At 30.6% G+C, this 22,325-nt stretch overlaps 1 protein-coding gene across 2 annotated transcripts; it reads left to right on the top strand.

Annotated features, from left to right (window-relative positions):
• Positions 1 to 1,458: 1,458 nt before the first annotated feature.
• Positions 1,459 to 22,235, top strand: LOC114716967 (uncharacterized). 2 transcript variants are annotated; one of them, XM_028902048.1, is made up of 7 exons: positions 1,459 to 1,463; positions 18,978 to 19,141; positions 19,438 to 19,649; positions 20,558 to 20,843; positions 20,967 to 21,052; positions 21,134 to 21,225; positions 21,362 to 22,235. In XM_028902048.1, coding segments are annotated over exons 1-7 (1,074 nt in total). In that variant the 5' UTR covers positions 1,459 to 1,462; the 3' UTR covers positions 21,595 to 22,235. The 2 variants fall into 2 exon arrangements, with proteins under 2 accessions (XP_028757881.1, XP_028757880.1); XM_028902047.1 differs by lacking the exon at positions 1,459 to 1,463 and having other exon boundaries at positions 18,277 to 19,141.
• The last annotated feature ends 90 nt before the right edge of the window (positions 22,236 to 22,325 follow it).

Genomic DNA, 22,325 nt, shown 5'->3' with positions numbered 1-22,325 from the left:
GAGGAAACAAAGATACACGTGTGTGTGTACACATGTGTGGGCATGTGTACATAATTACATGTTTATATTGATATGTATATCTTTGTGTATTCTCTCAATTTTATTCTTTTTATTTTTTTTCTAAATATAAGTTTCAATTAAAATTTATTAGTTTATTTTCTTCCAGACTGCTTAAATTGAATTTAGATGGTTTTAGTTTAATATTTCAAATACCATGAAAAATGGGGACTTTATTTGTCCGCCTGTAGTTTCTTTAACTTCTTGTGTAGCTTCTAAATTGGACTTTTATTGGGTGGTTGAATGAATTGAATGTGCGCAGAAGATTTGCCAGATTGGAACCTATATGCGAGCAAGTGGAGACAACTTGATCAACTCACGGCCACAAACTTTATTCCCTTTTATATGGTTTTCACTTTTTCCACTTTAAGAAGGGAAGCGCCTCCCATCCCAATGGCTCCTAGTTCCAACATCTCTAATAATTATCTTGACTAGTATTTTGATTTTATTTATAACCCAGTTTTAACATTTTTAATAATTCATTCATAATTCATTCATAAGTAATTTAGGAGATCGTTAGCAAAAATAATTATGAGATCATGCAACCTTTTTATAATATTTATTAAGAGAGAAAAAAGTGCAGCTGACTGAATCCTACCTGTTTTGAAAATAAACAACTGGCACATACTTTCTTTCCCCTCCCCCCAAAAAAAAAGACCAATACACTTAGCACTACTCTTAAATTTATTAAATTTGTTGCTAAACTATCGTTATTAAACCCAAAAACCCCTAACGGATGGCTAGTAACCCAAAAAGAGAAAAGAATAGGTTATATTTTTCATAACTAAGAAAATCATTAAATCTCATTAACTATATCTTAAAACTTAATAAATTTGTAACTTTACGCATGCATGATATGCACAAAGTTTATATAATGATAAATAAAATGTAAAATTGTTCAGAAACAAAGAATAGCAGTTTGGTCATTTTACTTATTCCCTTTGGTCTCAAATATATGTCAATAATAATTATTTTATCTGGTGATAATATGGCAAAAATTTAAAGCTTTATTTGGTACTAAATATACGACAAAAAATGTCATAGTTAAAAAATTAGAGCATTTTTTGCCGGCCGAAAAAAAGAAGTAGTATTCCTCCGGTCCTTAATATAAGACACATTTAACTAATTTAATTAGATTAAAGAAATTAGGTAAGTTAATTAATTATAAGAAATATGACATGTTTTTCCTAAAATATCATAATCATCTTTCTTAATACCTTGTCTTCCTTTTCTACTTGATTATGATTGAAGGTATATCTATAAAGGTAATTTAGAGAAAATTGATAAATATGAAAAATTAGTTTTATATTTAAAACCAAAACTAACTTAATATGTAAATCTTATATTAATTAAGAATCGGAGGAGTATTTTATGGCCTTTCTTGGACGATGATCCAACAAATACGAGTAATCAAAAGGGTTCGTGTCACCATGATCCAACTAATACGAGTCATCAAATGAGTTCACGTCCTTTGAATCCATGACATTAGTACTTGGTAGGATGATTTAAGAAAAAAGGATTGATTCGAAAATGAAATGGAAACTCCAATTCATTCATTGAGTTACCGAGTTTTGACGTGGCCAATAATATCATAGCCGACATCCTCATCCCCTGGCTAGCATGATGAAGACATGGATTTTTCTCTTTTTGGTTTTTGTCAAAGAGGGAGGATAGGTACTGCTGAGCAGGATTGAAATGACTGGGCGAGCCGTGTCTAATGTGACGCTGTTCAATGGCCTCTGTGATGCGATTGTCAGATATCATATCACTTCTTAATTATAATATTTTATTTATAAATTATAAACAAAATCTTATAATTACAATTAAAAGTAATATTATATTAAAACCAAGTTTATTAATTTGAAGGAATAAAGAAAATTAGTTATGTTAGTTATTTATGGTAAACATATATCATCTTTCTTAGAACACTTTTACTAATTATATGTATTAGCTAAAACTACTATTTGATGAAACATTTAACGTGTGCAACTAATAAAAAGATTACTTTAAAAAAAAGAATAAACATAAGAGATAAAGTGGATTACGATCTTATATTTAGGATCAAATTAAAAGTTAAACTAACTTTTATATTGAGTACTTATAAAATTAGTGAAATTTTGATATTTCATAGGTATAAAACGGCAAAATTTGAATAGGTATAAAACGGCACAATTTGAATCTTTTACAAAATCGTAAAAACTTCAAAATTTTAGTTCTGAAAATATCAAAATATCATTCATTTTATATAGAATATAAATATTAATAAAAAAATAAAAAGTACTTTTGAAACGTGGGGAGTTGGGACATCACAAGAAGCATCAAAACCCCCGCCCGAAATGGCAACTTCCCCGCAATCACAATTTTCTCTTTATATGGAAGTTTTTATGTCGTGGATGTTGGGTTTGTTGAGTCTCAATCTGAGCTACTTTGATTTTACTCTCTTTTCTATCTTGTTACTTTTTTGACTTACGTTAAGTGGGCCTGTGTCTGTTGGTTGTTCGGGTTCTGCTCAATTTTTTTTTTTGGTAACCAGCCGACTTTTTATCTCGATCTTTTTATTTTTTTTATAATAAAATTGCCTTTTAACTTAAAAAAGCGGAAGCTTTTACGTGATTAGATTACAAGATAATTGACACTTTTTGACAAAATACCATTTGTAAGTGTGGCGGAGGAAAATCCCATAACAATTCTCCTCTGATTCTTAATATAAAACCTATTTAATTAATTTGATTAGATTAAAAAAATTAGGTAAGTTAGTTAATTATAAGAAATATGACATGTTTTTTCTAAAACATCATAATCATCTTTCTGAATATCTCCTATCTCCATTCTATTTGATTATAGTTGAGGAAGCATCTATAGAGGTAATTTTAAAAAAATTGATAAATATGATAAATAGATTTTATATTTAGGATTAAAATTAACTCAACAATTAGGTTCTATATTAAGGATAAGAGGGATGTTTCTTTTCTTCTTTTTTTTTTTTGGACACAGCAAATATCAACGACAATGAACGAATAATTCAAGGTCAATGGAACCATTTCAAGCCGACCACGCAAATCCATCATTCATCAACCATTTTTCTTTCCTAAGTTTTTAACTACCCCCCCCCCCAAAAAAAAAAAAGCCCCCATCTCTATTTTTTAATTCCCAAATTCTCAGCCCAAAAAGAGGAATTGACCAATATTTGACTATCTTTTTTGCTCCATATGAAATTTTTTAAATAAAAAAAATCCGTTTCAATTTTTTTTTTTAGGCCCAACCGTTTCTAATTAATTAAACACAGTCAATATGAAGGAAAAAATGTAAATCAAATTTGGCTAAAAAGAGAAAGAAGTGAAAAAAAGAGAAATTTGGAAAATGCAACTCAATTAGTTAAACTGTTTCAAATATTATTAGTGACTAAAAAGAAAAAGAAGTGAAAAAAAGATTTTTAATAAGATAGACAAATTTGGAATATTGAAAAGTTAGTATAGGTAGTTTGGTCAATATTAGGCACAATATTTTTCTCCCCTTCAAAAAATCCCAAATTTGGAAGGGAGCGTGGAGAGGAGAGGGGAGCGCTAAAATACAAATTTCTTTCCTCCTCTTCCTTTTATTTTTCCCAACCAAACACACTTATCACCTTCCCTTCCCGTCCCTCCCCCCTCCAACCAAATAGAGCCTAAAAGTCATGTTATGTGTGAAGAGTGAGCGAGTGGATGAAAGAATAAGCCAATAGGATAATTAATATAGTGAAAATTACTAATAATTAATAAGGAAAAAAAATAATATTCAAAATTTTAGACGAGTTGTCAATTAATATCTCTTATAAATTTGAACATTTTGCTTCTAAAAAAATTTCTTCTATAATAGTGAGGATTGGAGGAAGTGCTTCTCTAATATTAATTATAAGTCACTTCTAATATTTTTAATTAGAACTAAGAAAAATATTTAAATTCATTAACTCAACCTTAAATTTTAACAATTTTTTAACTTTACTTCTAGTTAATATATACACTTTTCAAAAAACAAATAATTTACACAATAATAAATTAAGGGAGACATCTCAAAAATTTAATGGTGTAACTTATGGGACAAAAATATATTATTTCTCCATTTTATTAACAGGATTAAGGGAATGGTTTATAATATAATGGAGGGTAAATTGCATCATTCCCTTCCATCTTTGTATTGATATTTTATGGTCTTGAAAATAATATTTCAAAAATATGCAAGAGTGTTCTCTTAAAGTTGAAATTCCTCTGTTACACAAAAAAAAGAAAGATGAAAGTCCTCTAACGTTTTAATCAAATCCCAGTATTATTTTTTTTCTTGAAATATTTTTTATTAACTTGTGTGTGTGCATATATTCAATTTTTTCCAAATATATTATCTCCACAAAAGAAAAAGAGATTTTATGATAAGTAAACATAATAACATTGGCATGGTCCAAAAAACAAAAACAAAAACAAAAAGTAATAACATTGGATAGAAACATTTTAATATTTCAAAACCTAGAACTTATTTTTTGTCAGACAAAATACAGAACTTAATTACAATAAAAGACATGAAAAAATAAATAAATAACTAAATAAACATTTTGTACTCTCACCCATTACGCGCATCTTGCTCCCTTTTATTAGCCATTTACAATTCCATATTTACATATAACATAAAAATTATAAAAAGGTGCTAATTATGCATTTTTATATAGTTAATGAGAGAATCGAGCTCCAAATTGAAAACCGTTACTGTTGTAATTATGAATCTGGCTTCTCTATTTTTTAAAAAAAACTTTCTTAAATTATCTCAAAGTGAATTTTGTAGATCTACAAAAAAAAAATTGGTTTTTTTTATATCAAAATATAATTTCTCTCAATAAAAAACAGAGTGTTATGTACGGAGTATTTATCAGAGTGCATGGGAACATTCATTACAATTGGTTGGGATTTCCTTTTTTGGCAGTCAGAATTGATTGGGATTCTTACATATGAAGTTTTCAACCGAATTGATTGGGATTTATCAGTGCCCGTGTATCACAAATTCCATTGGCATCCATTATTAAACATGTAAGTCTTTTTCATTAATTAATTGTCGGTCACATTCATCTTGATCATGTGAGACTTGAGAGTTCCCATAACTCGTACGCCATTGGCAGTTTGGCACCCGTTATCCTTAATTTATTAGCCAACTTTCTTCTGTTTCTTCTGGCCTTCTCCTTCTTTTGTATTTTGCTGGAATATTTAAATTAAATATGGGACTTAATTATTTTTAAAGGTAAATTAGATTTCATTATTAATAATTTATCAATAGTAAAATGGTTTTGAGATTAAAACCTAATTTGGGTTGGCCAATCAAACTAAGAACTTAATTATTTTTAATTGATCTGATCAAGAGTTTTGCATAGTCCAATTGAATTTTTTTAATATTTTTTTCTTTTCTCGTTGATCTTAAATTGACATTATTTTGAATTATAAAAAGAATGTAACAATACACTAGTCGAATAGTCCTCTTGTTGCTTTTTGTAGTCTATTTGTTTTATATCCCTTGTATGAAAAACAACAGCAACAGACCATATTATGCTTTAGTAATGTTGTTTTGTTGGATTATGTCTATACATGAATATTTCATTTACTCATGAATTAACACTTTCTATTTCAATATTGTTCTTTTTGGGGTTATATATAAATATATTTATCTATTTTAATTAAATTATATTATTTTAACCATAATTGGGTTCAGTTTGATTTAACCATGATTAGATCACTAATCTTTGAATTAGTTTAATAACTGATCTGATCTTTGTTTTCTTAAAAAAATTATTTGTTACTTAGCAATTTTTTAACAAAAAGATTAACTTCATTATTATAGAATGAAATTTTTATCACTTCTAAAAAATAATTAAAAATATACTTTTCAACAAACAAAAATATTTTCAAAATAAAAAAATATAACCATGTCCTTGTGTTTTCTGACTTTCTCTCTGCGCGTGTCTGGTGACCGCGACTTCTTATCTCCAAAGAAAATCATTTTTGGGTTGGGCCTAAAACGCAATATGGGCTCACATAAACTTGTATTGGTTTTGAATTGGGCCTAATCTCTTTAACTAAGGTATGGATTATAATTATAAAAATAAAAATTGGATATATTCAAATAAAAAAAAAAGATGAAAATGTGAAGCAATTTTTGTTTTAGTATTCATTCACTCTCTTTCCTTTTCTTTCTTCCATCTCTATCTAAATCCACCTCATGCAAATTTGTTTCGACTTAAGACAATCTAAATTGTATACAAAGCACTTCCAAATTTTTAGCCATTATCATAAAGTGTATTTAGAAAGGAAAGAGACCCAGGTCCCAAAAAAAAAAAGCCCAAGAAAAGAAGAAAGGAAAGGGACAGAAAACATGAAGAATAAAGTAGAAGAAGCAAAATGTGTGTCATATAATCCATCAGTTTTTTGTGCTTTCTGTGGAAAAAAAAGGGGGTCTACTTTTAATTTTACTTTCACTTATGAGAAGCAAACAGTTAAAAATTTTCAACTATAGCTTTGTTTAAATGGAGACAGATAATCTCTATTGATAAAACCAATTCAAATGTAATACTACTATGAGAAGAAAATGATGAGAGAGAATAAAAATTAATTAGGAGTAAAAGTGGTCAAAAGACATTTAATATTCAAACACATCTAATTATGATATTATTTATAAAAAAAAAAAACAAACCAATTCAAATTCCGGGATCTTATAAAAAAGACAGAAGGGAGTAATTCCAAAGACCAATAAAAGGAGGACTCTGGCTCAAATAATATTGTTGTCTTTCAACTCCAATATGTGAATTCCAAAACAACATTATCATAAACCATAAAAGCAACATCACCACCCTCATTAATTAAAAATAAACACAACAACTACCATTCAAATCACATACCATCCCACTTTATGACTCTATTTAAAAAAATTATTTAAAAAATTGCCCAGGATTATTTTAGAAAATTGAACTTTAGATTTATATACATATCAATATATCACACACTGTCCTTATTCATTCTTATCACCTAAACTAGTCTTAGATTACATTTTTTTGATTTTTTCCCAAACAAATAATTCAATGAGTTCCTTTGTTGGCGGTGCCACCATAAATAGTGTTTCATCAGCTACGTGTTTGATTTAAGGTAAATCTTAACGCAATAACAAGAAAATTACTCCTTTAATCCTTAATAGAAGACCTATTTAACTAATTTAATTAGATTAAAAAAGTTAGGTAAGTTTGTTAATTATAAGAAATATGCCATGTTTTTCTTAAAATACCATAATTTTCTTTCTTAATATCCTTCTCTCCTCTTCTATTTGATTATGGTTGAGGGAGTATTCATGGAAATAATTTTAAAAAAATTAATAAATATGAAAAATAAATTTTATATTTAAAATTAAAATCAACTCGATAATTAGATTTTATATTAAGAATTCTAAGGGTAAAAAGATAAAATAAAATATTGAATCCTAACCCTTCGTGGGCCAGAAAAAGTCGCCAGCACGCTGCGTGTTTGCACCCATGATAACTGAGCCAACACCTTTTTTTTCCCCCAAAAAATTATGGGAAAATTGAGGAGAAGGACCTAAAAAAATTTAAATATGAATTTACAATTACGAAATTATCACTGGTCAAATCCCTACATTATCTTCAAGAATCATTTCAATATTTGACTATCAGTTATCAATTAAAAGATAAATTTATAATTACTAAATTGCCCCTCATTAAAATTAAAAACTAAATATAGCAATTGACAACAAATAGAGTCCTATTTTTCAGTCATTCATATTTGCATCTACTAGCCTTTCATTCCAATATGGCTGGAAAAATTTCCAGCTTGCGCAACGGCAATTTTGCCCCTCATTCCGATGTGGTTGGAAAAATTATTAGTGAAGCTTAGGTTACGAATAGGTACTATTTACTTGATTTTCATATTTTGGTTAACACAAAGAACTATATTTATATTCATCTAAGAAGCTTTGTATAGGTAGTGTGATTGTGTTCATATGTATGTATAGTTGGAATTGAAGGAAGGTACAAATATATACTTTTATATTCATCCAAAAAGCCTTTATATAGAGGCGATGAGAAAATTAGAAAACATTTGGTACAAATAAACTAAAGGAGAGAAAATAATGTTCAGAATATACATACCGTCCAATAAATAGTTTACTAGTTGATTCTTTTTAATTTGTCTTCTTTGTTCTAAATTTACAAGAAGACAATTGCTATTGATAAAAACTTTGGGTGCATCAAAAAGAAATACAGAGAGAGAGAGAGAAAAATCAAGTTCAGTTGATAATTAATTGTCAAATTGAGATAGGAGGGTGTTAGAGATAATATAGGGATTTGATAAGGGATAATTTGATAATTGTAAAATTTTATTTTAATTTTGGTCTTTCAAATTAATTACAATTTTTAAGATCCCTCTTAATAAATACTAATTTTTTTAGGTCCTTCTCCCTAATTTTCCCAAAATTTATTTAGGTGAAGTGGCAAAATAAGCTAGCAATTAACAAAAAGGATGCAAATTAATTACACAAATAAATCTTTTTTAACCAGAAATTACACATATAAATAAAAAATTGCTGATAATGACTTAGTTAAAACAAAAACCGCAAGTCCCACAACTGTGCTATAATACGTCCATTTCTATAAAAGGCCTCAAAATTCCTCCAATTCCCACTTCATTTGAACTCAGAATCCCACTTGTTTCTTCCATGAATTAATGGTTTTTTTTTGTTTGGCAATAAAATATATAGTGTCTCGTATTATCAATGAATTTGAATTTAAATTGGGCTGGATTTTAATTAGTGAAAATTCTCCTGTGTTGATTTTTTTTATCAATGAAATAGAGATTTAATTTTATTCTTTTTAATTCTGAAAATAAGTTTTCAATTTTCTGTATGAAAGTTTCGAGGCTCGGCTGAAAATCATGTTGCAATCAATTGTCAATTTTGAAAACATTTTAATACATTTATTTATTTATCAAGTTGTTGGGATTAGACACCTATCTTTTTTGTCATAAGATTAAACTAATTGAGTATGAAGGTAAAAAAATTAATTAAAATTAATTAAAAATAATGAGCCAAAAAAAACTTATTTTTCAAATACACGTTGAGGAGTAAAAACTGTAAATTTAACTTGGTCATCTCATTTAGAATCTGTTAATTAAATTGGTTAAGAGATTGATTTCTTTTACTCAAAAACTAAATTTGAATTAAAAATATAAAAAATATAGACTGAATTTAAAAAAATTAATCATTCATGCTAAATATTTTTATAATAATATTGACTATCGTTATATTATTTTAAAATTTAACAGATATTGTTTTAATATTTTTTAATTCGATTTTAATACCAAACTTATTTTGAAGGTAAAATCTGATTTTAAATATTATTAAAATTGGTTCACACTTCACACTTTCTGATGCGATGGTAATAAATTTAAAAGATTTATACTTATCACAGGCGAGAAGGAAGGTAGGGTCGTTGTCAGATCGTAAGCGTGTGTGTCTTCCACATGTCTCTCTCAGGCAATCATAAAGACCACAAAATTTGGCGGAAATAATAAAAATAAAAATATATTAATAATAATTATTAAAAAAAATCTATGACCATGAGCAGGGCTTGGCCCACATGGTGGTTCAGCATTGTTTGACGAGTCCATTTGGTCGGTGCTTTCATTTATATGCCCATTGATATCACACCCCACTTTAACTTCTTCTTTTTTTTCCCAATTAATATTAGCCACAAATGGATTCCATCTCCTCCAGATTTTTTTTTAAATTTTTTTCAGATAAAAATGAATCTAGGTCTGCCTGCATACAGATTTTTTTTTGAAGTCTAAAATTTTTTTAAAAGCCTACTTAAAATGTAAACTTTTAAATAAGCTTAAAAGTCTATGACTTTAAGTTTATATATAACCTTTTAGATTTATTTATTTATTTAATAGCCTATAATATATCTTAAAAGTCTATAATCTATTCTCACTTGTAATGTGAGAGTTTAGTAATAAAAAGAAAAGAATACAAGGTGGCAACAATTGTCGAATCAAGTAGGAATAAGAAAAACTAATCATTTGTTAATTAAATAGATATATTTTTTAAAATTAGCTAAACACAACAAGTGATATGTAAAAATAGATTTTATCTTTTTTTTTCCGTATAAATTGTGGCAAACTCTTTCTATTAATATTTTATTCAGGCATCACTCGAAGAAAAAAAATGTAATAATTATTGTGCTGCTTTAGCCAATAACATAAATTGAAGTAGAAGAGGTGAGCTAATATTGTCATCTTAAGCGATCAAGAAGAATAAAGGTGGGGTGAATGATTGATGAAGGAAAGGAAGCTAACCTTATATAAAAATGTTGTGATATGAAACTTATGTTCAAACTAAAATTTGCAATTTTATAAATAATTTATAAAATTAATTTATATTATATCATATATAATAGAGCAAATTTTAAAAAATTAAATACACCAGGCCTATGGAATTAGGCTTGGTCTATTTACCTAAACAGACATGAATATGAGCCTAGCCTATTCACTAAATAGGCTAAGCTAGATTTTTTTATCGGTTAGGTTGTAAGCTCTCAATAAAAACCTGGTTTACTTTCATTCCTAATAAAAAAAGTTGGTGAGACAGAGAAACAGTGAGGGGAAAAAAGATTAAAAAATGTATGGAAAAAAATAATACAATTAATTAGGGATAAGATTGATAATACTGCATTTTTTTTGTTTGAAGTTAACGCCTTTAATTTTTAGATAACTCCAAACCGTGTCTTATAAAAAGGATGGGGTTAATTCAAAAATTTGAATCTTTTATGCAGAGAAAAAAGAAAAAGAGGGAGCATACAAAAGGAAGTATGTTGAGTGGAGGCACGATCACTACAAAAACCATGCAAAATTTAATAAAGAAAAAATCGGGTACCTATACATTCTTTTAAAATTTTCAATTCGACATTTATGTGTTTTTTTTAATTAAATCTTTAATTTTGTCTTATGAAAATCGTTAATACTAACAAAACAAAATCACAATAGCTAATGTTGCTAAAAATGTAAAATGAAATGATTTAATTGAGAGAAAAAAACATATAGGTACCAAATTAAAAATTAAAAGAAAGTATAGATACCTCAATATGGTTTTTCCTTAACTAAGTACTTTTTTGAAAAAATATTTGGATTCATAAAAGTTGTGAATAAATTTATTAAAATTAGTCATTTGTTTTAAAAACATACACAATTTTTCTTGAAATAAAAAGTCACCAACACTTTAGTGTAATTCTAAATTTTTTAATGAAAAAAAAAATCCTCCATCCGTTGAAGCATATATATTTTTTCAACAATGCATTTTGAAACCTAGAATCTTTTAATAAAAAACGAAACTCAGACTAAAAATATTAAAAAGAAATCATTTTATGGGACACATTCATATAAGATTAGAAAAATAAAAAATTTAATTTGAATAAATTTAAGAAAGAATATAAAGTCTATTAAATTAAAAAATAATTAAATGGACGAGAAGTTGAATTGTGACCTGTGGGCTGAAAATTGAAATGGCGGGGGATACATTAATGGATATTTTTCCCTCGTTGTCAAGGTGGATTGCCTTTGTCAATGACTTCTCACGTAATGCTTCCTTTTTATACAACCAATCTTTTATTATTATTATTATTATTATTATTATTATTATTATTAAGGTTGATAAAATCTTTGATATCTCAAATTTGTACATATTTTTGTTTTAGTCCTACAAATTTCAAATAATATGTTTTATTTCGTTAAGGAGCAAAATGATCTAAATTTTTGTTAAATTATAGGCAAATTTGAAAGATAAAAAATTATATTAATCTTTATTATTATTATTATTATTATTAAACTTTTGGCAACGTACATGAATAATATGGGTATATTATGAATACCACTTGCCCATGTGGGCTAATTCAGACACACCACGCACAAACACTCTATATATATATAGAGAGAGAGAGTGTGTGTGTGTGAGTGTCTGGTAGACAAATTGAATTTGAAATACAAAAATATATGAATGCATGTGATGTGAAGGAACAGCTCAGTTGATCGTGTCCTAAAGCATTTTCTTTAATGTCGACAATATGCCATAAAGAACAATTAATTAATATGCCATTGTGTTCTTAAAACTGATTCTGTGTTTAGTTAACATGTGAGATCATTGTCAAGGAAAACACGGGGGGTATTATTATTGGGCATAAAACAATGACATAGTAGTTTAATATATACTCCTCTGGTTCTTAATATAAGACCCATTTAACTAATTTGATTATATGAAAAAAGTTAGGTAAGTTAGTTAATTATAAGAAATGTGACACATTTTTCCTAAAACACCGTAATCATCTTTCTTAATACCACATCTCCCTCTTTTACTTGATTATGGTTAAGGGAGTATCTATAGGGATAATTTAGAAAAAATTGATAAATATGAGAAATAGGTCTTATATTTAGAATCAAAACTAACTCAATAATTAGGTCCTATATTAAGAACGGGAGGAGTATTATTAGGAGTTCCATTTTTTTCAAATTTTCAATGAGGCTGTCACGTTGAGTAATCCTACTCTGTCATTCACGTTCTTAATGGGAAGAATATTCATAATTGCTTTCATTCGTGTACGCAATAACAACGATATATAAAATTAATCTCAGAAGATCTGAGGCATCAATCTATAGGTTGAGATACAAGTTGTAGTATCTGTGCCTTTAAAAATATATTTCTTCATTAAATTACATTATCAACATAAAACATTCATAAAAATACTTCAGGTATTAACATCTATATACAATTTGAATATGTGTAATGAATATAGTAAGTATGTTAAACTATGCGTGGGGTATGTAAGGATGACCAAACTTTTACAGTTTTTTTTTCTTCCAAAATGAATAGTTGGTTATGAAGGAGCACATTTCAAGCTCATAGATAGCAAGGAGCAGCTTATCTTAATTTAGATCATTTTCAGTGGTGGTGTGTAAAGATCAGATCAGACTGAGCTACTCATTAACTTGAGGTCCGATTTGGATATAAGACCTCAAGTGGAATAAGACAACTTATTGTCTGGTGTAGTCCAGAAGAAAGTGGAAGTTGGGTTAGATGAAACTTGGTTGGCCGGATTCGTGGGTTGGTTTAGGTAGTCCAGCCTATTTATTAACTAATTTAAATTCACTAAACCAATTCAAAACATATGAACATGAAAAATGAATTAGAAGCGAAACATTGAATTTCGCTACTCATTGTAGCATGTCAACGAGATGTTAATGCTACCCAAAACCCAACACCTTTGTACACCTAGAAAACCCAAAAATGTAGCTAATACTATGATGGAATAAATGAAATATTACAACAATCAAGGTTTTAAGCTTGATGTAGTTAGACCCAAGATCAATAGAGAGATGCTCACAGCCATTATTAGACTCCATTAATTTCAGTGCTTTAAACGAAAATAAATTTGACTTGTGGATTGATATCACTTTCATACTATATCATAATAAACAAGACTATTACATTAAAGATGAGGTTGAGTTTTGTTGATATTATTATTATTAGTATTATCAGTTGCAACAAAACTAAGAGGACTAACCGTTGAATAGTGTGCTTGACAGTTCCAAGGATAGCAAAGTCCACCATCGTTGCAAGGACCATTTTCATATGTTCTCCAAACACATAAACGGCACTTGTCTCATTTCTGTACATATATATCAAAATAATGAAGCGAAGTTGATGGCCACAAGAAGCTACAGAAAAACAAGGTTCTCCTTATAATTGGATTTGTTGTGAAATTGAACAAATATTGAGCTCTATAGATGATAGTCGCCTCTCCGGTATCAGTATTCTTATCTTTGCATTGAAGAGTCAAGGTTTGGTGGTGATTGAACTCGTTGATGATTTGCACAGTTATAGTTTTTGTAAAAGGTGGAGAATCGCCCTTGCCTTTCAATAATAATTGATACCAATATGGCTAGGAGCAAAATCAAAGATTTCATATATGGAGCCATCTATCTTGTGTTTCTTTAGAGTTCACACCGTAGATATCTCTTACTATGGGGCCAAGGGTGAGTTAGTTTCATCCAATACTCAGTTATAGGAGACTTGTCCACAAAAAAAACAGATAGCTAGGAAACATTTATTATGTCAATAATGATATTAGCTTTGATGGAAAAACCTTTACTATTATTAGTATTTGAGAATAAATGCCTTGAGATTAGAATTGTATTGCATTTAATATACTCCCTCTGATCCTTGTTGTAGGGCATCCTCAACTAATGCTCACATATCAAGAAATAACAGTTAAAGCATTAAATCTGTCCCATATCGATAAATTTTTTCAAGACTACCCTCAACTCAAATAATGTAGATAGATAAACATAGATTTTAATGAGCTTTTTAACATTAAACCTTAATTATTAACAAGAGTAAAATTGAAAAGTAGTGATTAATAAGTTGGCTAATATCTTATATTTAGAACTAAAAATTCCTTCTAAACTATGTCCTATAACATTTAATTTGATTATTTAGTTCATACCACATTAAAATTCAATGCTTTAAAACGAAAACAAATTTGATATACACGACTTTCATTATATATATATATATCACAAAAAGGGTTATTACATGGAATACATGATCTTAATTAGTAATCAAACACGAGGTTGATGAGTATTGTTTGCAGCAACACTAAGAGGAGCAACCGTGGACTCAAGTGGTTGAGGAGGATTCCAAGGATAGCATAGTCCCTGAGATGTGCAAGGACCAGTTTCATATATTATCCAACCACATAAATGGCATTCGTCTCGTTTCGCTACATATATATCAAAGTAATAACGACGAGTCAGGGATGGCCACCAGAAGCTGCAGAAATACAAGGTGCTCTTGAATGGATCTTCTTTGATATCAAAAGAAAATTCTTCTCCGTGCTTGAGATGGATCTCTCCAGGATCATACACCCTATCTTTGCAATGAAGCGTCAAGTTCCGGTTTTGATTCAAGTCGTTGATGATTTGCACTGTTATATCGCCCTTGCCTGCTTTCAACATTGAAACAACCATGGCAAACAGCAAAAGCAAAGATTTCTTCAAACATGCAGCCATTTCTATATGCTCTATCTTTTGTGTTTCTTAAGAATACATACCATATATAGCTAGGCCTCCCTTACCAGTTACTATAGGATCAAATTTGAGTTGGTTTCATAAGCAGCATTTATTATGGCAATAATGATATTAACTTCCCTGGAGAAATCTTTATTATTGACAATCAATGCCTTGAGATTAGAATTGGTATACCGTTCTATCCCTTATTATAAGTCACATGTATCCTAAACCCTCAAACCAAGAAATACATTAAATTAATCATTTTTTTTTCATATTTATCTTTATTAAAAGTTGATAGAGAGAGAGGGGGGAGGGGATCGATTGTATAGGAAATGAGAAGTTGAGAGAGAAATTAATTAATTTTTTATTAAATTAATAGGAGTAAAATTAGAAAAAGATCATTAATTATACTACAAGTGACTTATATTTTGAAATAAACTTTTGGGGTATATTATTGCATTCATTGTAATCCTTCGGTGTACAATATAAGTCCTTTTTTCTAATTCATTAATTGTAAAAAATGATAATTAACTTATTAAATCTGTCCCTATTTGAAATTCGTCTTTTTTTTTTTTAACTTTACTTATATTAAATGAAGTTGTGAGGAAGAGAAAAACACAAAAAGTTACATTATTTAATTATTAATTACAGAAAAAATTAACAAATAAGCGTTAATTACTTACCAAGTGATTTGTATTTTGTAGTAAGTTATTCTTCTAGAAGCAACTTATATTATGTACCAGAGAGAGTATGTGATTTTTTTTCCCCAAAATATTATATCTGATTTTAATTCCTCAAATTTAGTTCCAAGGTTGACCTCTTTATTCATGCATTATCTAAAAGAAAATAATTCTATCCGGACCTATACGCTAAATATTGTCTTCTTATCTTATTTATACATTCATATAAATTTTTTTTTCTCTTCCCTCTATTTAATCGGATCAAAAAATTTCTTGTCTCTACTCAATGAATAGGACTAAGGGAGTATGCACACACAAGGTATTTTCTAGAAAGTATTTTTAGTTTTTTTAATACCATATTAAATAAGGATAGCGACGGAGGATTAAAAAGATAAGTATTATAATATTACTATAGAAATGTTTTGATTAAAAAATGTTAAAAGTGCAGCAATAGTTGAATATAATGATTAATCCATCGAACGATTTGCCACTTCTAAAAATAATAATTCAAAAATTTATAAAATGGTTTACCACAAAGAGGTGTTCAATAAGGTCTGCTCATCTGCGGCATGCACATGGTTTGATCGCCATAATCAAACCGGTTTGACTCGTTCATTCATGTTGAGGCGGTTTTACTTATTTCAATATTTATGTTTCTTTTATTATTCATTAGTTGAGTCTATTTTACTCAATCAGATTAGTGTAAGTGAAAATAGTTAACTTAATACATTATTAAAAAAATAGTTAACTTAATTTGAAAGTGATGCCGCGTTATTATTATTTTATTTGATTACTGGTTATTGATATCGACTAGAAGTCGCCATAGGAAATTCAGAAATTCTCAAATTAAGTATATTTTTCTAAAAATATTAGTACAACAAGATAATGACAACTATTGTTATATTTTTATAAATATTAATGATTCAAAGTTTCTCACGAAGGAGAAAATTTTAAATGAAAGATAAGACTATTATAATGAAAAAAAATATTGTACATAATTCAGTGATGAAATTAAATTTTAAAAATTGACACATATCTTTCATGTTCTTTTAAAACATAATAAATATATTCTACATATTCCTTCATCTTTAATATGAAACTTATTTAACTAATTTGATTATATGAAAAAAGTTAGATAAGTTAATTAATTATAAAAAATATAATTTTTTTTAAAAACCTATAATTATTTTTTTTAATATACTCTCTATTTCCTACTTAATTATGCTTGAAAGAATATTTATATAAATAATTTAAAAATTGATAAATATAAGAAATAGATCTTACATTTAAACAAAAAATTAACTCAACAATTAGGTTATATATCAAGGACCGAGGATTATTAATTTTAATGTCTTGTAATATATTAATTAATTATAAAAATTAGCTGTTATTTTTTTACTAAAAAAATATAAGTGTTTTTTATGTGTCATTTTCTTAAATTTTTTTATGCAGTGATATGAGATCTAGTAATATTATAAGACATATTTGAGCATTGACTATTGATGGCCCTAATTAAAAGCATCTCTTTCAAGTATGTTTTTTTTATATTTAGAAGAATTTAAGTTCACATTTCATATTTAAGAATTTTATAATTCATTCCAATAGACCCAATTCTTTTTTCCCCCTTAATTTTAATATCTATCCAATGAAAGGCTATTTTATTTGGGGTCAAATTAAAAAATCTTTCATCTACCTCAGTCAAACAAAAGGGAGGAAAAAAAAAAAAAAAAGGCGACGTACGTGCCTCCCCAACTACTCCCGCGAGAATCGCAAACGCGTTTGGCTCGCTTCTGACGCGCCACGATGCTGCGTTTCTCAGCGTCCCACGCATCGCTTCATTAAAATTTTTTTCAAATAAACAAGGCCGCCTTTTATCTTTTTCATTTTCACTATAATAATAATAATAACTCTGGCCAAAAAATAAGAGTATAATATTAACAATAAAGTAGGCGGCTTTAAATTCTAATTCCAATTGGATAAGAAAGAGACAGCCTCACCAATTCTACTCTCTTTAATCGCCACCATACACGTGTCCCTTCTTTCCTCTCATCTCACACGTGTCTCTACTTCAGCCCCATTCGAAGGGACTAATCCGAAGGCCTTAGTTTACACCAATCACAGCTTTCCGTTTGTCACTCTCTAGATCTTTTCACTTAGATCATGCTTCGTAATCAATCGACCCAATCTCCCAGAAATACCCTTCCTGCAAACCAATTATTACTCTCCTCACCTTCCAAAACTTGCTTCATTTCGGAGTGTATTTGTCTTTTCGACTTATAACCCGGGACCCCAAAGTTATCTTGTGCGAGAAAAAATAAAATAATATTAATAAATATCTTTCTGAATTTTTTTTTAAACAAATACTTAAAAAATTGTTTTCTTCTTCGTGGCCTCCCCCTTTTTATTCAGAGCCTGGTTTCACGTCTCTTTCTTCTTTCTTCTTTCTTCCTTGATTGCTTCGCTTCGATTCATTGCCTTTGATTGATTGAGAATTGAATTGAATGCCTCTTCTCTGTGCTTGTGACTTAGCCTCTGTGTTGCTTAATTAACCCTTTTGGCCTTCGTTTCCATCCACGTCCACTGCTCACTTGAACCAGATCCACTTCCTCGCTTCGTCTTCTTCGTTTGGAGTTTCTATTTAGCTCGAGAGTTGCATCTCTCTTTTCTTCTGGTTCCGATTCACTGGAACTTTTGAACCTTTTTCTCTTTACCAAAACCCCTTCCACATTACAGATCCTTTCATTCTTCGTTGCTCCGATTGAATTGTTCGCCATAGATACAGACTTGTTCAATCTCATCAAGAAAACTTAATCCTGACATCGTTGACTGTACAGTCGGTGTTTCTTGGAGTAGTAGAAAAACTTCTGATTTTTTCTTTTCTGCTTAGCCACCAAATCTGGTCTTGGTGGTATTTTTTTATTTATTTATTTTCAATCGAGCATAGGAATGTTGGGTACTGGAATACAGTTTGGGCATGCCCGCGGAGAGGACCGATTTTATGATGCGGTGAAGGCGCGGCGGTCCTCGCATAGCTTGGAAAGTGATAAGTTCCGTAGAGCGCATAGTGACGTTACCGCGAGTCGTCCATCGCATTTGTTTAAAGAGAGAGCAGTGGATTCAGTAAATGGAGAACCTGAGAGCCGGCTAGGATCTGAAGAGCCCAAGAAGCCTGCTGCTGTGCCATCTGCTACCAAACCCGCGTTGAAGCGATTGAGTAATCTTGAGCGGTTCTTGCTGGCGATCACGCCTTCTGTGCCTGCTCAGTATCCATCTAAGGTCTGTTTGTTCAGTTGCCTTTGTGTATAATCAGTTTGATAATATGGTTTACATTTTCTTTGTTATAATTTGTTTGGTTTATCCCTATCAAAAGTTGTTGGAACTGGGCGAGTAAATAAAGATAATGCATTTTATTTCTTTTTTAGTAATTTTACTTGGTTTATGGATTCATTAAAACTATTATGTGACTTTTCGCTTTTGTTTGCAACGGATTAATCATTGGGTAATGTATTTGTGTGGTTGTAGTAATGAATAGCTCCTTGCTATACGTTTTAACTGTGAATTGACTTTTGCAGACGGACATTAGAGGTTTTGGAACTTGTGGCGGGGAATTTCAGCCTTATTTTGTTCTTGGCGATTTGTGGGAATCATTCAGGGAGTGGAGTGCTTATGGTGCGGGAGTGCCTCTTGTACTAAATGACAATGATAGTGTCGTTCAATACTATGTTCCTTATCTCTCTGGAATTCAAATATATACTGATATTCCGAAGCACTCTGCTAAATCAAGGTATAAGGCTTGTTTTGATGATTTTAGATGTGAAAGTCTAGGCTGAAACATTGCAACTTGGACGGCACTTGGTGTGAAATATATGCAACGGGATATTTCTAAAAGTTTAGCTAGTCTTTTAAACTTTTTGAAATGGATGAAATTACATGCCTTTTCTTCTTTGCTGTGTTTTGGAAAAATGAAAAATAGCCTGGTGAAGTGGGGAGGTTCAAGTTCACCACTTTAGGGGTTCCTCAATTTCAGAGGATCCCCATCCGTTCTTGTTGTGGTGGTGTCTTTCTCCCCTTCTTTTTTGCAGCACGCTTTCATGCTTTTGGCTGCATATTATCGTCTCCCTGATTCTGACTATCACGAGAACTAAAAGCAGTCCAATTGAATGCTGCAAATGTAGTGTTAACCATACGCCATGCTCCAGTAATTATAAATATCGAATACGCTTTGCTAAACGGGTATTAGAACCATATATCTCCGATGATACTTATGTCTCTTGCTTGATGAGATAGAATGGTTTATTGCTCCCCCTACTTTGCTTTATGCTATATTGGATGCTTGCTTATGGTTAAAATTCTATTTCTTGTCTTCTGATTTGAAGAAACAATTGAGTTTAGTTCTCATACGTATGACGTGTGAGTACAATTGGAAAATGGTGGTAAGCATTGTACTGATTTTGGATCTTTCATTGCAACGTTTGTGGACTTCTTGCTGGATTAGTACAATGCTCAATGCTCAATGTTCAATTTTTGACTTGTTTTTACCAATCATTTTGATTGCCGGGAATTCGGGTCATGATGGTGATAGTGCTTTATTGTTTGTGTGGGTTAGTGAACTTCAGTAGCATGCTTTCTCTTTCTCAGATGATTTTCATTCAGTTCTCTTGCATATTAATTGTATGATTGTTCCTCTTATAGGCAACTTGGTGAGGACAGTGACAGCGATTTTAGGGACTCAAGCAGTGATGCTAGCAGTGATTATGAACCTGCAAGAGGATTGAAATACACGGGGGAGGACAGGAATCTTCATCTGTCAGAGGAGGTGCACCATAGGATGGGCAGATTGTCCATGAAAGATCACCATACTGTCACTCAAGATGGTTTTTCTAGTGACGATGGAGAATCTGTTAATTCCCAAGGCTGCTTGATTTTTGAGTATCTTGAACGGGACCCTCCTTACAGCCGTGAACCTTTGGCTGATAAGGTTTGTTTGCACTTTCCTCCCCTTCCCTTTGCCTTTCTCTGCAGTTTACTGGAACAAAGTTATCATATCTCATCACTGGCCCTTTGTGTAGCCTTTTGATTAGACTGTTTTATGTTGGTACAGATATGGGACCTTGCTTTTCGTTTCCCTGAGCTGAAGACACTCAGAAGTTGTGACATACTCTCTTCAAGCTGGATATCTATAGCCTGGTATGCTCTATTTATACCTATGCTTTTAGCAATCAACTTCAAGAGGCACAAGTGGCTGACCATGTTATGTTTTACTTGCAGGTATCCAATTTATAGGATACCAACCGGACCAACATTGAAGGATCTTGATGCATGCTTTCTGACGTATCATTCTCTTCATACACCCACGGAAGGTAGGGGGATTTTGACTTTATTTCTGTTTAAGCTCTTACGGTGATTGGTCTGTCTATGGCAACCAGTATTGTGTGTTTGTGATAGTTCATTTTCTGTTTAGGGAGAGACTGATTACAGTTTTTTTTTTTTTTTCAGGTTCACAAAGATCACAAGCTCCCATCATGACACGACGTGGTGAAATTGATGGTGGGCTTAAATTATCTTTGCCTGTATTTGGCCTTGCTTCATATAAGTTCAAGGGTTCCCTCTGGATTCCTAATGGTGGAAATGATCGCCAATTAGCTAGCTCTCTACTACAGTTTGCGGACGAATGGTTAAGGCTGCTTCACGTCAGTCACCCAGATTTCCTGTTTTTCAGCCGTCGATGATCTTGAGGTGGCAGTGGCATTTCAGCCTTCTCCATCTAAGATTTGGTCTTGCCATTTCCGTACCAGCTAGGCCCATGTAAGTACACCAAATTGGCAGACAGAAAAGGAAAAAAAAAAGGTTTGGAAAAAAAAAAAAAAAAAAAGAGGCAGCAGCACCAAGCGATTGCCATAAACAGCCCTGTGTAATGCCCTTCTGGGAGTTCTCTGATATAAAGCAAGGAATGAGAAAGATAGTGGGAATTAGTAACAGCCAGATAAGCTTTAGACAAGCATCTCTATTAATGGTTCTCAGGGGGTGGGTAATGGGGGGCGGATGGAGCGTGAGAAGCTTCAGAAATGCTGGCTTATACCTGTCACGAGGTGGTTATGTCGTCCCGCATCATTTGAAGGCACCATTGTCTTTTTTGTGTTGGTATGGTGTTTAAAGAGAACAGGCTGTATTTTTTTGTCCTCCGGATGGTATATAGGGCCAAGCTTTAATTTATGTTGGTACAAATGTTGCGTGTTGCGTTGCCGGTGTTCGAAGTGGCCCCATGTTTTTAATTAAACGCCTGTAACTTTTGACACTTGTATAACTTGTTTTATAGGGTTTTTGACTCTTGAATGTTGATGCTAATAAAAAAAAGATCGTTAGGACTAAACTGAGTTCTAGTTTAAAATTCATTCCTGCCTGCATGATGATCCTGGGAACAGGCTGTTGGCCTTTTCATATAAAAGTGGGATGATATTTA

Source organism: Neltuma alba, unplaced genomic scaffold (genome assembly GCF_004799145.2).
Source record: "Neltuma alba isolate B1F8T4 unplaced genomic scaffold, ASM479914v2 tig00011700_pilon, whole genome shotgun sequence".
Taxonomy (NCBI): domain Eukaryota; kingdom Viridiplantae; phylum Streptophyta; class Magnoliopsida; order Fabales; family Fabaceae; genus Neltuma; species Neltuma alba.
The sequence above is the reverse complement of the archived record's forward strand: the minus strand, read 5'-3'. Positions and strand labels throughout refer to the sequence as shown.